Source organism: Grus americana, chromosome 6, assembly GCF_028858705.1.
Source record: "Grus americana isolate bGruAme1 chromosome 6, bGruAme1.mat, whole genome shotgun sequence".
NCBI lineage: Eukaryota > Metazoa > Chordata > Aves > Gruiformes > Gruidae > Grus > Grus americana.
The window spans coordinates 21,728,180-21,743,550 of NC_072857.1; the positions used below are offsets into that span (position 1 = coordinate 21,728,180).

Consider the following 15,371-nt stretch of genomic DNA (forward strand, 5'->3'; position numbering starts at 1 on the left):
CATGTACTAAGATTTGACCCGATCTGCAGAGGGTCCAGGTGATTAGAAATAATAAATTAAGTTGTATTATAAGTTCTGTATTACTTAGGTGTTTAGAAAGCATAAGTTAAGTTAGGATCTAGATGATTAGAAATCGTAAGTTAAGTCATATTATAAATTCCATATTACACTACTTATAAATTGTACTATACTGATTGTGCTTGTAGAAGTCCTGTGCCATTCTAATCATAAATTCTGTGCTATACTAATCATAATATCTTGTTAAGAACATAAAGTTTTAATTGTAACTACATTTTAGTGCCATCATCATTCTGCCAAGGATCCCTAAAAGAACCTGCCTCTCCTCTTAGTGTCAGGTGACAACTGGTAAGCTTCATTAACAGATTCTTGGGAGTAAATAGATGTTATTCTCTGCTGTGGAACTTCTTACACATCACAAAATTATCCTGCTCACATGTGCTAAAAAAGAAGGGTATGAGGGGGAACAACCAACACACACAGACAACTTAATACAGCTGAACCTAAAACAAACAGGTAAACAAGCTAAAAACATTCACTTATCACCCCAAAACACACCGAATTTCTGGTAAAATATGCTACTTAAAACCTACGATATATCATTTTGAATGGGCAAACGTGAAATGCAAAGAAAGTATCTGTTCCAGTTTGCAGAACGTACGTTTTCCTCAAAAGTCCCATGGCTTTCAGGTCTGCTTGGGATATCTTATCATCACTTTATATGCCTAGTCAACCTATATTCCCTTCACTATCATTTTTCCAAGGTTGTGATTATGAAGTAATAGAGAGTACTGCATTTTAAGAGCTTAATGAACTAAAGAGTATGAAACTGAACTCAGCAGTGAAAAGTCAAGTTATATTCCTGGAATGATCTCTCTTCTCAATCACGTAACCCTCCATATAAGCTGCCATTTTTAAAAAGAAAAAAGTGAAACAAAGTGTTATGCGTAAGAGTAAAATAAACTACACTCCATTTCAATATTAATTTTACTCTCATTTACTAAAGTTGCAGAACAGGAATTGGGAATTCAATGCCCCCAAGAAATGGTGTATCACCAAGCATGTATCAAGTCAGAAAGCAAAGAAGTTGCTTAGCTGTACTCACCTAATGAATGCCTAAAATACCTTTATATAATGATAGGAAAGTGGGAGGCAACTTGTGAATTCATCAAACTTATGGTCTAGAAGAAACGTGCACCATTGAACAATGAGTACCATTACACATGACAGTCCATTACTTAGATTTAAAGGAATACTTTTCTTTGGGCATAGTGAAAAACAATTAACTAAATAAATCCATTTGAGCCTAGCACCTAGGGGAAAAAAGGGAAGATCTACTCTGTTAGGTTGCCATTAGGTTAGATTATGTAAAGCAATATGTTGGCAGGAGCATGGATCACCTTTAAAGGTTCTCTGAAAGGACTATCAAGACCACCAAAAAAAAAAGAACCAAGCCACAGGTAATAATGGCACATATGTAAGCATATTATTATCTGTTAAACTAGCTCACAAGACAGAAGAGAGGGAAGAAAAGCTCTGAGGCATCTAAGCCGTTCCCCAATTAACATTAGTTTTGTAATCATACCTGCACTGGCTTCCTGCAAAACACAAAAGAATCCAACTTCACTCACACTGCAAATTTGTTAGGGAAGAAGAACAGAGAAAGTAACAACCAAAGAACTTGCACCCACGCTTCCGCTGCTCTTGGGACACAGTTGGTAGCACAGCTGTGCTGCACAACCACCCAGTCGGCACACTGCAGGCAGGAGTCAGCTCCTGATGTACAATCATGCTGGGGCCCTCATGTGATAAGAAGAAACATGGATGTATTGTACTTGACATGAATGAATGTAACAAATCCCTATTCATTCTGCATTTTCCTAACAAAAGCTATGAAAAAGAGGTAAAGTGAAAGATATGACTTGGTTTAAGAATTTATTACACTAAAATTTTGTCTGTTGTGTTATCCATTCATCCTCACAATGTAGGTCAGATTTTCAGGTAATGATGTAAACCTCTTCATTTGGATTTTTTTTTTTTTTTTTTTTGCTTACAGTTGTACCAAAAACTTGCCATCAAATTCACAGAACCAAAAGCGATACAAAAGAACACCTGTGTAAAATGGACAGTTTCTTGCTGTGGTTAGGTGAAAGACTATAGAAATGACCTAAGAGGTCTCATTGTTTGTTTGGGTTTTTTTAATTTAAACTTTTTCTCATCATTCATACAGTGTTACACAGAAGAAAAAAAAAAAACAAATATCAAAGTAGTGTAATAGGTCTTGAGAGTTTCTGTTTATACAGGGTTTAATAAAACTAGGTGAATTTGGCTCACATTTTAGGAGAATAATAAAATTGTTCTTACCGGGTTAATCCAAAAGTGTATTTTTCACATCATTGCTTACAATATAAATTTTAAATGCCTTTTTTTAAAAGCAAAAAAAAATAAAAAAAAAAAATCACAGACTTCAAACTATCTGTTATCAAAAATAAAAAGCAAGATATCCGGGGCTTTTGTAGAAGAGGGTGTTTCTACAAGAAATCTGAGAGATCCTCCTCTGCCTAATTAGCCCTCCAGAAAGCATACCAGCAGGGAGGGGCATTTCATTTTTCCTTCATTGATCTGAAGAAGCATAAACACTTCACTCAGACACATGCACCACAAAAAAGTAGCTTTTTCTCTGCATTCATTTGAAAACCTGCTAAAATAAACTTCCTTATCATTCAGTCAGGTGCACAACAAAAGAACACTGGGTAATAAATCTCAGTTTAAACCAAAGAAGCTATCTAGAAGAGAAAGGGAAAGATGACATCATTCTTCCCTTATAAGTTTTGTATCCGAATTTGTTGTTTCAAAGGTCTAGAGTTTTATCCTAGAGTGAATAGTAAACATGAGTTTCACAGGAAAATCTTCACAGTAATACTTCAAGTATTAAAAAGACCAACTATGCACTTTAGAAATACATGTAGTAGGATGCAGTTCTTACTCAAGAGCAAAGCCTCCCATCAGACACAAGAGACATTAAAAATGTCAAGAGAATAGAAAAAAGAGAAATAACCAACAGAGGATAAAGTAACTGAAGTTAGAGGGAAATTCAAAAAAGAGCACCATCCTGCACTTAGTACTATTTGGTTGGCTGTACATTTGTATTTTGGTTTAGAGCAAACGGGGATGTTTTGAAGTTAATATAGAATCACAGAATCATTAAGATTGGAAAAGACCTTTAAGATCATCAAGTCCAACCATTAACCTAGCACTGCCACGTTCATCACTAAATCATGTCCCTAAGCACCGCATCTACACATCTTTTAAATACTTCCAGGGATGGTGACTCAACCACTTCCCTGGGCAGCCTGTTCCAATGCCCGACAACCCTTTCGGTGAAGAAATTTTTCCTAATATCCAATCTAAACCTCCCCTGGTGCAACTTGAAGCCATTTCCTCTTCTCCTATCCCTTGTTACTTGGGGGAAGAGACCAACACCCACCTGGCTACAACCTCCTTTCAGGTAATTGCAGGGAGCGATAAGGTCTCCCCTCAGCCTCCTTTTCTCCAGGGTAAACAATCCCAATTCCCTCCGCCACTCCTCATCAGACTTGTGCTCTAGACCCTTCACCAGCTTCATTGCTGCTGATCCTCTCCTTGATCTTCCTCACAGAGCTTTAGTTTGCTTTACAGAGAGGCTCTTGTGCGTGCAAAATAAACTCCTTTTGGAGGAACCTGAACTGGAAGTTCTGCTCCAGCAGAAACATGCTCTAATCCCTGAAAGATGTTATGGCTCAGACCAGTCTTTTGATATTTTCAAAAAACGACAGCTAGGCTGTGTGGTCCAAGGAACTAACGTATATCTTGTTCAAAGTAAAACTCAAAACCCAAATACATTGTAAAGGCCTCAACATTAACTGTTTCACTTCTCTTATCTACTCCCATCTCACCAGAAACTTAGACTTCACAGAACAAAGATACTAGCAAAATTCCAACGTGAAATCAATTTGTAATCCACAAATATTCTCCAAATCTGCCTTTCTGTTAGCAGAACACTTTTGTTAGAGTTGCTTCCTAAGTTTAAGATGCTCTTTGTAAGAATAAAGCCCCAACCAAGTATTTTTCTGCTGTTTCACACAAAGATACCACCAAAAATTGTTTCAAACCATGGAATCACAGAATCATTTAGGTTGAAAGCGTCCTCTAGAGATCATCTAGTCCAACCCCCTGCTCCAACAGGGTCAGCTAAAGCAGGATGCCCAGCCAGGTTGAGTATCTCCGCAGATGGAGACTCCACAACCTCTCAGGCAACCTGTTGTAGTGTTTGATCACCTTCACAGTAAAAGTTTTCTTGTGTTAAGATTGAGATTTCATCATTTTTCATTTGTGTCCATTGCCTCTTGTCCTGTCTGTGGGCATTACTGAGAAGAGTCTGGCTCTTTCTTCTTCATTCCCTCCCATCATGTATTTATACCCCCCTGAGCCTTCTTTTCTCCAGGCGCTCAGCCTCAAATGAAAGGTGCTCCAATCCCTTAATCATCTCTGTGACCACGGACATGCTGAAGTTTTGCAGGCTCATGCCTGAAGTACAAAGCTGAGAAAAACCTCTGTTAAGAGAGACTCCCTGAACAGGTTTAGCTTGTCCAAGCTGAGACATGACCAGCAGGGCTAAGGTTTCTACTGTTTCCCATCTCCTTCTTACATGCTTGTCCAAACCTCATACAGCTGTGAGTTTTCAGACCACCACAAAAAAAAAGCCCTAGAGTAACATACTCCAAATAACATATCTGGAAGAAACAGCTATTTTGAGCTATAGCTGTCTACACAACAAAGATCTTTAAGGGAAAAAAATACAGAATAAATTACCTTTTTGTATTAAGAAAAAAGTTAACCTAGCAGTTACTTTGAATCATATTCTACAACAGCAATGGCATCTTATCATACCAAATATAGGTGCATGACATTGCCTCAGAAATAAAGCCTTTCTTTCAAGGATCACAGATGTAAGGAAACAACTTATTTTCCAGCACTCTTCTAATACAGAACCAGTTCTTCCTAATAAAATGCGAAATAAAACCAAAACCCCTTTCCTATCATATGTTCTGTTACAATCTTTAAATATTCTGTTACATGGCCAGATATTTTTCCCCCTAAGATAAACTGCAAGATCCAATTTTCAGTTAAAATATTTTCAGAACAGAAACATGGTTTGTGATCATTTTATTCCTCCTGTTGTTTCATTATCAATATAGAAACCATTATTCAATATGCATACAAATAGTCATATCCGGAAGGCAAAACTCACACTGGAAATGGTTCTGCATCACTACATGAGAACTTGATACCTGGTATTCACTGTGGGACCAAAAGTTACCTTACCAAGGTATCATCTGAACTCCACAGAGCTTTGCTTAACTCCACCTTATACAAGCAGTATAAATTGAACATTTGCTATGCTGAACTAGATTTCCTGCCTAGAAAAAAAGCTGTTAAAAGAGAATTACTGTTAATTTTTGAAGTAGCACTATAAACAAATGCTGGTGTTGATTTAGTTGGCATATTTTATTGTTTCTCATGTAGTTTGAAAGCAAACACTTGGAACAATTCTAATACCATGAATGCAATATTTTCCAAGTCTTCCGGATGTCACCACATAGTGCATCATTCTCTTCCGAGAATGAAGAACAACAATCTACCGAAACAAAGGCAGTATTACTACTGCACTGTCATGAAGATCTCTTAATTAATACTGCAGCGTTGAGCTACAAAGCATCTTCAGCTAGTTCCCCCCAACAGAACGTGCCTGCTAGAATCTGAGCCCATTGTGGCCATACACTACAAGCAAAAAACATACCTATTTCTCATCCCGCTTCTCATGAAACGATGGAAGACTTGGAGCAATATAAATGCTATCGTATCATTAAATTTTCATCAGGTGATTCTAATGAAGTTCCTATTATTAGTCTGAAGTGGCTCAGAGACTGGAAGCACAAGACATTAACAGGAATAAATTATAAGTTTAAATTCAGTCCCTGTAATATAATGTCTTCAAAGCAAAGTGAGAAGGGAAAAACAACTTTATAACTGAGTTGTGATCCTTCTGAATCTGTTTCTTCTCAGAAGTCTAAAGCAATAGCTCAAGCTTATGATCTTGTCCATATTACTCCTACAGGACGGAAACCATGATCAACAAATAAATACACAACATTTTTCTGGTCTGTTAAATTGACTATTTTTGCACTATTGCCCTGAAGCAGGTATACTTAGCACATAGTTTGCTTACATCTATAATAACTATTTGTTCCTATTAAGAAAACCATCAGACATTCAACACTGATCCTGACCTTTGAGACCTTTTAAGTTCACACTACTTCTGAAAGCATGACTAGGAACACAGAAAACCTTCCCATTTTCAGTCTGCTTCTAGTTTTCATTTCTCTTTGTGTTAGCATAGGTCAGGTTAAAAGCTATGTATTATAATCATGACATCAACCTTATAGGACATCCTCAAGTTTCACCTGTATTTTACTTCTGATCAGAATACCTCAGAGGCAGTTAGAAATCCACAGGTATAATTAGGCTAATAAAATGATTCAAAAATTGTTAATTGTACAGACAAAGGATTAATGGAGACAGCTAATTTATCATACTGGGTTTTCACCAAAGTGTTAAGTAAAGTCACATACCTAGTGAAATACCTAAGGGCAAAGGACTGGGAACATTAACTCCATCAATGCCACAAACTTAATGCTTCAGCTAACGACCGAACAACACTGTTCAATCTTTTCACTGAGCTTCTCTCGGGAGCAAGCTGCAGGACTGCCACACCTGGGAATTGTTGAGAGGGACTCTTTAAAAACCCACCACCTTCATCAGCATTGTCAGCACCTCGCCACTGCCATGGAAACTTAACAGGCACATGTTAAATACCACAGCATGGTCTCCAATCAGAAGCACTGTGCAGGATGAAGCAGGTGGCAGAGAAGGAAGAGCTGCATCGCCACCACACAACCCCTAGGGTAGGCAAGGGAGGAGTACAGCAGCCAAACTCCATGAAAGAAGGCAAGAGACAAGCATTCAACAGGTACTGGTTGCTTCAATTACACAGTTGATCACACAACCACACAGAACCTAGTACGGTGCACAGAGACTGATAAAAGAAGGAAAAAGAAAAGCTTTAAAGCAAATTCTTCTCTCAAGGATTTCATACCAGCATTGCTTCATTCTGCCGCTGATGGTAATATTCTTATACCCACAAGCTGCAACGTTCTACCCTTACGCACACCCAAAGACCTTCAAATTAACGAGAAACAGTGAAATCTAGCAGAGCTGTCAAGATTTCATCCTACCAGCAAGGCTGTGCTACAAAAGGCAGAAATAAGTAAAAATCCATTCACTCAAAAAAGCTAATTATTTATTTACACAGGGTAAGCAGTATCAACTTTTGTCAACTGATTTCTTTTAGGGAAAAATAAATGTCTTGCTTTTAATTTTGGGCACCAGTAAATTTCCTAGTGACATATTTATATTCCAAGTTCTGCAAGCAGATTGCTCTGCTGCTGCTGCTCAGCAGTATCGTAGTGACTTCAGCAAACCCAATAAATTAATGAGAGTAACTAGCTTAACTTGATTTTTAAGGTCCATTCTTTAAACACCAGAAATTGCTATTATTACAGGAAAAGAAACCAGTTTTTATCTACTGCTGCCTTATAGCTCTGAATTATTTTGGAAAGAGGGCAGGGGAAAGAGAGAGAACCAAAAGGGTCACACAAAAATGAAATATGGCCCATACATGCAGCCACTGTATCAGCCACCCACATTTCCTTGGTATGGAGAGCTGACTGGTTTTGGCGCTCAAGCCAGTCCAAACAGATGTGGGTTTGTTTCCATTTAACAAAGAGAAGCTCCATTTGACAAGCAGATTCTGGAAAAAAAACAACTGGCCTCTGACCTAAGAAAGGGAGAAAGAGAGAGAGAGAGAGAGAAAGAGAGAAACAGTTCTAATGTTGTTTCAGAGCAGCACGTAACCCAACCTAAAATTGCTCTCCCAGGTCTGAACTTGGCCCCTGCTATCAAAGTACCCTTACAATGCTGGTGACAAGCAGTGGTTCCACTTCGAAGATGCAAAGCCTTGCTGTTGTAAGGCTTAGTGAGAATCAAAATCATGCAATCCCTTCAATTTTCCACATGCTTACCAGCAGAACTGCTCCTCTTCTAGCACTTAAGCAACTCCTGTGGAGCCAGGACTTTCCAGGTGTCAGAGATTTTAGACCTTATCTGTACGAAGAACTTGGATGTGGGGAGAGAGAAAGCATAGGGACAGGAGGGCCAAGCATAAAGGAGGTAGGCAGATTCCAAGAGCAGGAAAGCATAGCATACTTTCTATAAATTATCATTACATAGCACCAGTCAGCTGCCTGATAGTGTTGATTACATGTTCTTTTACCCTTCCGGTTAACAAATTAACTTCAAAACACGCTTTATTTGCTGGTTATTTGCTATCGCGACAAACCCAAAGCAAGTTTATGCATAATTTTCTTTATTTTCACGCCATTCAGGCTCTTGTAAAATATAATTAATCTTCTTCCTGACAAGTCTAAACTCTAACTGCATGAGTTAATATTTTTAAGTCACTACATTATATAACAAAGTTTGACCATTTAATCACTTACAAAGCCTAACCTCTTTGAAACAATAAAAAAAAAAAATACAGCCTTGTCTCCAGTTTGGGTATTTCTAATGCAGAAAGCTCATTTTCGTTCAAAAAAAGCCAAGACAGAGCTCCCTTCCCCAACACTATTACTATCATGTGGAGACAAGGTGAATAATTAACAGCTATGAGCTCTGCACAGCCTCATTAACAGCACAGCACTGTGAGTGTTCTACAAGGTATTTTTAAATTGCACCATGACCATCTTTACTCTGACAACTGAATTAAAAGCCACTCCTTATAAAAATACTAAATGGGGATTTAACACTTCTACAGTTTCTTCAAATGGTTATTAGCTGACAGAAAATTTTGACTAATTATTTCCCAATGCGTAAAATTTTAATTTACAAAATAATAAACTCTTCTTGTCAAGCTACAGATATATTAAGTTATGACTAATGTTATGAAGGCTATACTTAATACGTGCATGTGCACTATGCTTAGGCTGCTGTGGTAACTTTTGTCAAGTAAGGAACAGAATTTGCTTTGGAGCAGAATTAAGGCATGCACATTTTTTACACAAAGTTTTAGTATAAAGATCTTCGGTAGTGTTAAGTATTACTTATAAAATTGTGAAGCTCCTGAGTACAGTCCAATCTAATTTACAGCATACACATAAAATCTACTGCAGAAGAAAACCTTTAAACTGTTTTTTTTCCACTCAAAAAAATAATCCTGATTAAGCACAGGGGTAGGAAGTTTTGGAGTCTGAATGAGACACAAGTGTCTGATTAACAAAACAACACAGAACTGTAATTTTACCTCTAACTATAGAGAGGCTTTTCAAAACAGCATACACCATGCTTACAGACTCCATCAGTTCCTGAGCATCATAATCAGAAACCTCTCTACAGTCAAAGATCTCTGACAACAACAAATACAGGAGAGCCTATTCTCTGTCAGACAAAGAGCCATTAGCAATACACATGCAGTAGGGGAGAGGGAAAAAAAAGTAAATAACATTCCATAGAAACACCAACAAAGACCCCAGAGCCATTTAGATGAGAGTGGCTCACAGGCTGCTTACAATAAGAACTATAAAATCAGCAGAACAGTCTGGAATGATAACCTGTACTACTCAAAATCCCAACACATTTGACTTAGTAATACTGCACCTTATGAGGCAACAAACCACAAGATATTTTGAGTTCAGTTAGACAGGCAAAACTAGATGAAAGCCTCAGTTCAACTACGGTAACTTTTTTAATGAAATGCAGCCAATATAGATAATTCATCACGTAGCAGTAACCCTTTATTTTCCAATTAACTCTGGTTGCTTTCTAGCCAAATTAATTTTCTAAGTCAGTTGCAGCAGGAGAGATGAAAGTATAATTTTATAATTAAAGCTAGCACACAGCCTAATCACAAGATAATCCACTACTTCTCTGTAACAGAATCTTCCTTCTACAATTATCAACGCAGGCTGACAAACATTAAGTTGTATCTAGCAGAAGAGCATCAACTCCAATGTAGTTTTCCAAAAACATGTCAAAGCCACTTGTTCCTATCGATTTAAGAAACATTTTTAAAAACAAACAAAAAAACCCCAAACACCCAAATCAAAACACACAAAGAAACTCTAAACCAACCTAGTTTTAATACTGCTTTGTCTCATCCATGTGATATAGGGCTCATTACAATTTGAAAGGTACAAATACAATTTTAAAACTATTCCATTTTCAGGTTTTTATGTTGATTACTATTTAAACATTTGGTCTGTGAAGATTTCTATTGCTTCTGAAGAGGAAAAACCCTTGCATATGAGAGTGACATAAATTCAGAGAAATCTATTTCAGTTATTTTATTCAGAATACTTGGTTATAAACCCAAATTGAATAAGAACATCTCTCACAGTATTGTTTTTATTAGCTTTTTTATTTAATCTAAGTCATATCCAGCTTACAAAAAAAACCCAGCACATACATTAAAATCCACTACACATTTTAACTTAATGCATTAAAATCATAGAAAAAGATCTCCCAGGTCTACATTAAATTAAATCTGTCTGTTAATAGCAATTACAGTTCTTGTCTCTGTAACTCCTACCAGAAGGTTGCTTTTGATGCTCCTGTCCTAAGTTAGGAATCCCCTTACTAACTTCCAGATGGGTATGTGTATGGACAGCCTGTATCAATCTGAATTAATGTAAAAGTTTCCTCTTTTCTTTAATCTCTAACCTACACATTTACCAATAGCAATCAGAACAGCTGAATCGTCCTGCTCCAGAAAAGATTTGTATATAGGCATTAATAGGAAGACCCTCTTCTTCACATCAGATCTGTCAATCACACAACCATGCAGCAAGTCAAACAGGGAACCTGATCCAACAGAAAACTAACCCAGCAGAACTAGTTCTCTGTCAGATCAATGCGATCCTTTCAACAGCTGCCTGTTAGAGCAGATTAAATGTATCATGAAACCGCACACCAAGAGTTCACAAAGAACTGGCCAGCCACCTTAAAAATAAAGCAAACGTAGCATAACGTCTCATAAGAAGCACTCCTTAAAGCCAGCATTTTCTCTTTAACAGGCACTTGAATCTCCCAACCATCATGAAGGAAGCAACAGACAGAGAAGGAAAAAAGCTGTATCATTTGAAATCCATATCACATGGCCTTGGTTTTCAAAATAGCATTTGGCTAGACACAGATGAGCAATAAGTTCACATTCTCATACAGAAAAAGAACAGAACTCCTCCGACCTGCTAAATCCACAGGATAATGAAAACCCACATGACTAACAATGATTTTCATTTTATGATCACCACCAGAACTTTTAAATGCCCCCCCTAAAACAGGCCATTGAAGTCATTCTGCATCTGTGTTTTCGCTACCATACGATATAAAGCCTATTCTGTTGGGAAGTATTGTGATGAACCATCTTGGTGTACCTCACCCTGTGTACCTTTCCTCCTGCAAAGCTCACATAGATGCTTCAATATGTTGCTTTTCTCCTTTAACTGGCAAAGGGCTGTTGTAACTGATCCCGTCCCCCTAGCTCCTCAGGGAGAGGTGTATAGTGCTTTCCAGAGGTGAAGGGCTCTGTTTCAGCAAGCGGTAACTACTCATGCTCACAATTCAATTAACCCTGGCATGGCTGACGCAAAGGGATATAAACTGCTGCTGAACCAAGTTCAGACTGTATCATTCTCCTCTTCTTCAGGTATAAGAAAGATGCTTCAAGTGTCCCTCACTAGGTTCATTAAAAGCAACAACATTCATCCAACATCTCCAAAATTATTTCCACATTTGGTCAAATGCATAGAAGTGAGGGTTTTTTGGAAGAAGTGGGATAGGATGCGTGTGTCTGTTTGTTTACTATTTTTAACAGTATTGAGACTAAATTTAATCTCATAGTGGGTCTCCTATAAGTTAAGACACCAAATACAAGGTGTTAATGCAAAAAGATGTATTTGACTAAGTACAATATTTTTAAGTCAAGTGGTACAAAATAAATCTCAGTGAGTTTGAAAGACATGCAAGCTACCTAAGGTTAGTGAAAGTTCAACTGAAGTCAGACAAGTCCAGTGTGTCCAAGAATCTGATTCAATATAACCTGACCGTAATTTCCTCATTAGGCCTTCACTTTAGTTAAAGACATAATATCAATGTTTAATAGCACCAATACATAATTAGCTACAGATAGGTATTTGCTACTCTGATTTAGCATCCACGTGTACAATGGATGTATGCTTATATGTAAATATTTAGAAATACATTTTACATATCAAAAGGTAGAAGCTTTTAAGTGGAAAGGAGAAAGTGAAAAGGAGTTTGTAAATTAAATTCTCACTCGGGCATTCTACAGGTACTGCAATAGAAAATAACTACTGTTTAAATAACTCATATGACTCATGTCACACCCTAGACAAGGATTAATCCAACACCTTCAAGGCCTTTTTTACCTTAGAAGAGGGATTTGCTTCTCAGCAAAGATATAGCTTACACTAGTAGAATTGCTTCCACTTTGCTAATTTATATCCATTCCCCAGACTGAGTTAAGACAAAGTACCCTGGCCAGTAAACCCATGCCCATGGGGGGCCTCTGCTGGCAGCACTCACTTGATGCAGAGCACCAGTCTGGTCCAGGCCAGCAACCTCCAGGGACCTGAACCCTCATCCCTCCTTAGTCCCTTTTCACAGCCTAGGAACTGCAAGCAGAAACACAAAGGCATCACCTGGGTCAATAGAAAGCCATCCCATTTTAAGGAAGATGTACTTTTCTCAACTATTTTGTTTCTGCCTGCAGAAAATAGAAAGCTGAATAACAAAGTCGAGTTCACACAACTTGCAACCCAGATCAATAACATGAAGTTCTAGTTGTCATCAGCCTGATGACAATTAGCAATTGGTGTGTAATAATGAAGATAGCCAACAGCATCAGCAGGCAAGACTCATGGATTTTTTTCATTTAAGTGGCCTCATTTATAAGGAATAGCCATCACAGTCTTAGAGCTGGCCTTTGCCATCTGCAGTATTTGCTGGCGGTTTAAAATGTTACATACAAATAAAAGCAAGTTTTCCTAAAGTAGTTCATTAGCAACAAGCAACATCTAGGTCAGAAGACAAATAACTTTCAATCACACATCCTGTTAACAACAGTCACCTTTTCACACAGTAAAATTCAAAATCCAAATACAGGGGATGAAGACTGAACACATCTGATCTGCATTAGCTGGACACGTGAACAAAGTGCTGAAGCGCACTGCCAGAAAGCCCCCTACCTACAGGGACACGGGGAGAGGGGTGGCAGACAGGTTAAAGCTCACACGACAAGCCGGGACAAAAGCAGGTTGGCTGGGGTGAAAGGAAGCTGTAATCCCCAGCTGGCCTTGTGTGCCACCGATGGGCACGGGGAGCTGGGCTGAGGGGCAGAAAGAGATGGGGGCAAGATTAAGCAGTGAGGGAGAAGAGGAAAGGGTTTAAAAATATATATTAAAAAAAAATCTAAAAGGATGTCACCACGATAGTAGCGGATCTAGGGGTGAGATTTACCTCCCCCATGAAACCACCGGAAAAATGCAGAGTAATCTAAGCGGATGCATGCACATGTGTGCATCTACAGACACATATCCGTATAGACACACACACACAGAGCGCATCTGCAGAGTTGCCAGGGTCCCAGTTCAAACCAGCAGGTCAGGGTTGAGGCGGTGGTGGAAGCAGCAGCCGCCAGCACAGTGGGTGACGATGCGCTGCAGGGAGACGACACCCTCCGCCGGGCCGCACCGGGCGGGGCGCGGCGGGTTCTAGAAGGAGCCGCCGCCCCCCGGGGCCGCGCCGCCCGCCCGCTGCCGGGTGGATAAAGTTTGCAGCAGCCGCCGGCGGCGCCACTGCAGTGTCGGGCGCATCCGCCGCAGTAAGCGAGCCCCAGCTTGCGGGAGGATGAACACCGGTAGGCCTAGAGCCGGCCGGCCGGCTGAGTGGCCGACCGCCGCGGCATCCCCTGCCTCCGCCCCGTGGCACTCCCTGCCGTCCTCCCCGCTCTCCCGCTCCACTGACCGATAACCTCCTGCAGCTCGTAGGCGTCCCTGCAGATGGGCCAGCCGACGGCCGGGGCAGCGGGCGCCGGCTGGGGCTGCTGGAGGTGGACCGGCGACTCGCTCTGCTCCGCCATGATGCCGCCGGAGCGCCCAGGCACCCGACGACCTTCTTCAAACTTCCCTTCCAGCAACACCTTTCGGCCGCGCTCCCTCCCGCCCTCCCTCCCCGCGCAGCCGGCCGCCCGGCGGAGGGAGGAGGCAGGGCACCGAGGGGGAGGAGGCAGAGGCGGGCGCCGCCGCCGGCCCCGGCCGTTCGCCCCGCGCTGCTAAGGGGAGAGGGAGAGCGCCGGTTGGGCCCGGTGGCGGTGCCGGCAAAGAGTGGTGGGCGCACCGCCCCCCCCCCCCCCCCCCGCGCCTCCGCCTGAGGAGAAGTGCGGGCTCTGCGGCGGGGGACGACTCAGCTAACCCCGGGGTCTCGCCGCCTCCCCCAGCGCTCATAACCTGCCTGCCGGCTGGCTGCATCTCCGGCCATCTTCCTTCCCTGCTCATCCCGCCGCTCCGTGTGCGGCTCTCCGCGGCTGGCAGCGCTGCGTGGTCCTGTACAGGGCGGCGGTCTGAGCGTGTGCAGGCCCCGGGCCTGCCGGCAGACCCCCTGGCACCGCTCCGGACCTCCCCAAGGCTGAGCACGGGGGTCAGCAAACGGCTTGAAGAAAGCCACATCGCATGGCCAGGATGCTGGAACGCACCTGTTAGGCCGCTCACGTAAGCACACAGATATCTCTGGAGCACAGCTCTCAAGCATACAAGTGTTACTGTCAAGAGCACTGCTGCTGCAAGATTACTTGTATTTAAATTTGAGGACATGGAAAAAAAAAAAAATTGTTTTCATCAGCAGTGAGTGCTGTAGTCCTGCAAAGCAGTTAAGTTGCCACTTGACGTGAGTGGCCCTTTCCAGGGAAGGTAGCAGAGCTCTACCTCATCACCTCAGTGTGGACACCGCCCCAGCTCATGCCACCAAGGGCTGTGCACACTTGAGAAGTGTTCACCTTGGCTAACCAGAACCAAGTGATTCAAAGAAATACTCGAGACAAGAATCATAATTAAACTTCTCTACTGCTTCCCATTATATGAGACCAAAAAAAAAAAAATCTGTGGTTAGATAAAACTGCTAATATT

At 40.8% G+C, this 15,371-nt stretch overlaps 1 protein-coding gene across 2 annotated transcripts in view; it reads right to left on the reverse strand.

The window, feature by feature from the left end:
• STK39 (serine/threonine kinase 39) overlaps positions 1–14,808 on the reverse strand; it is a 101,711-nt gene extending 86,903 nt beyond the window's left edge. The window contains exon 1 of one of the 2 annotated variants that reach the window (XM_054830725.1): positions 14,697–14,808. Coding sequence is in view for 1 of the 2 variants with exons in the window: in XM_054830727.1 (XP_054686702.1) it covers positions 14,215–14,329 (115 nt within the window). In the remaining variant the exon portion in view is untranslated. Of the gene's footprint in view, positions 1–14,214; positions 14,462–14,696 lie in introns of those variants that run through there. The other variant, XM_054830727.1, reaches the window with a different exon arrangement.
• Positions 14,809–15,371: the final 563 nt, after the last annotated feature.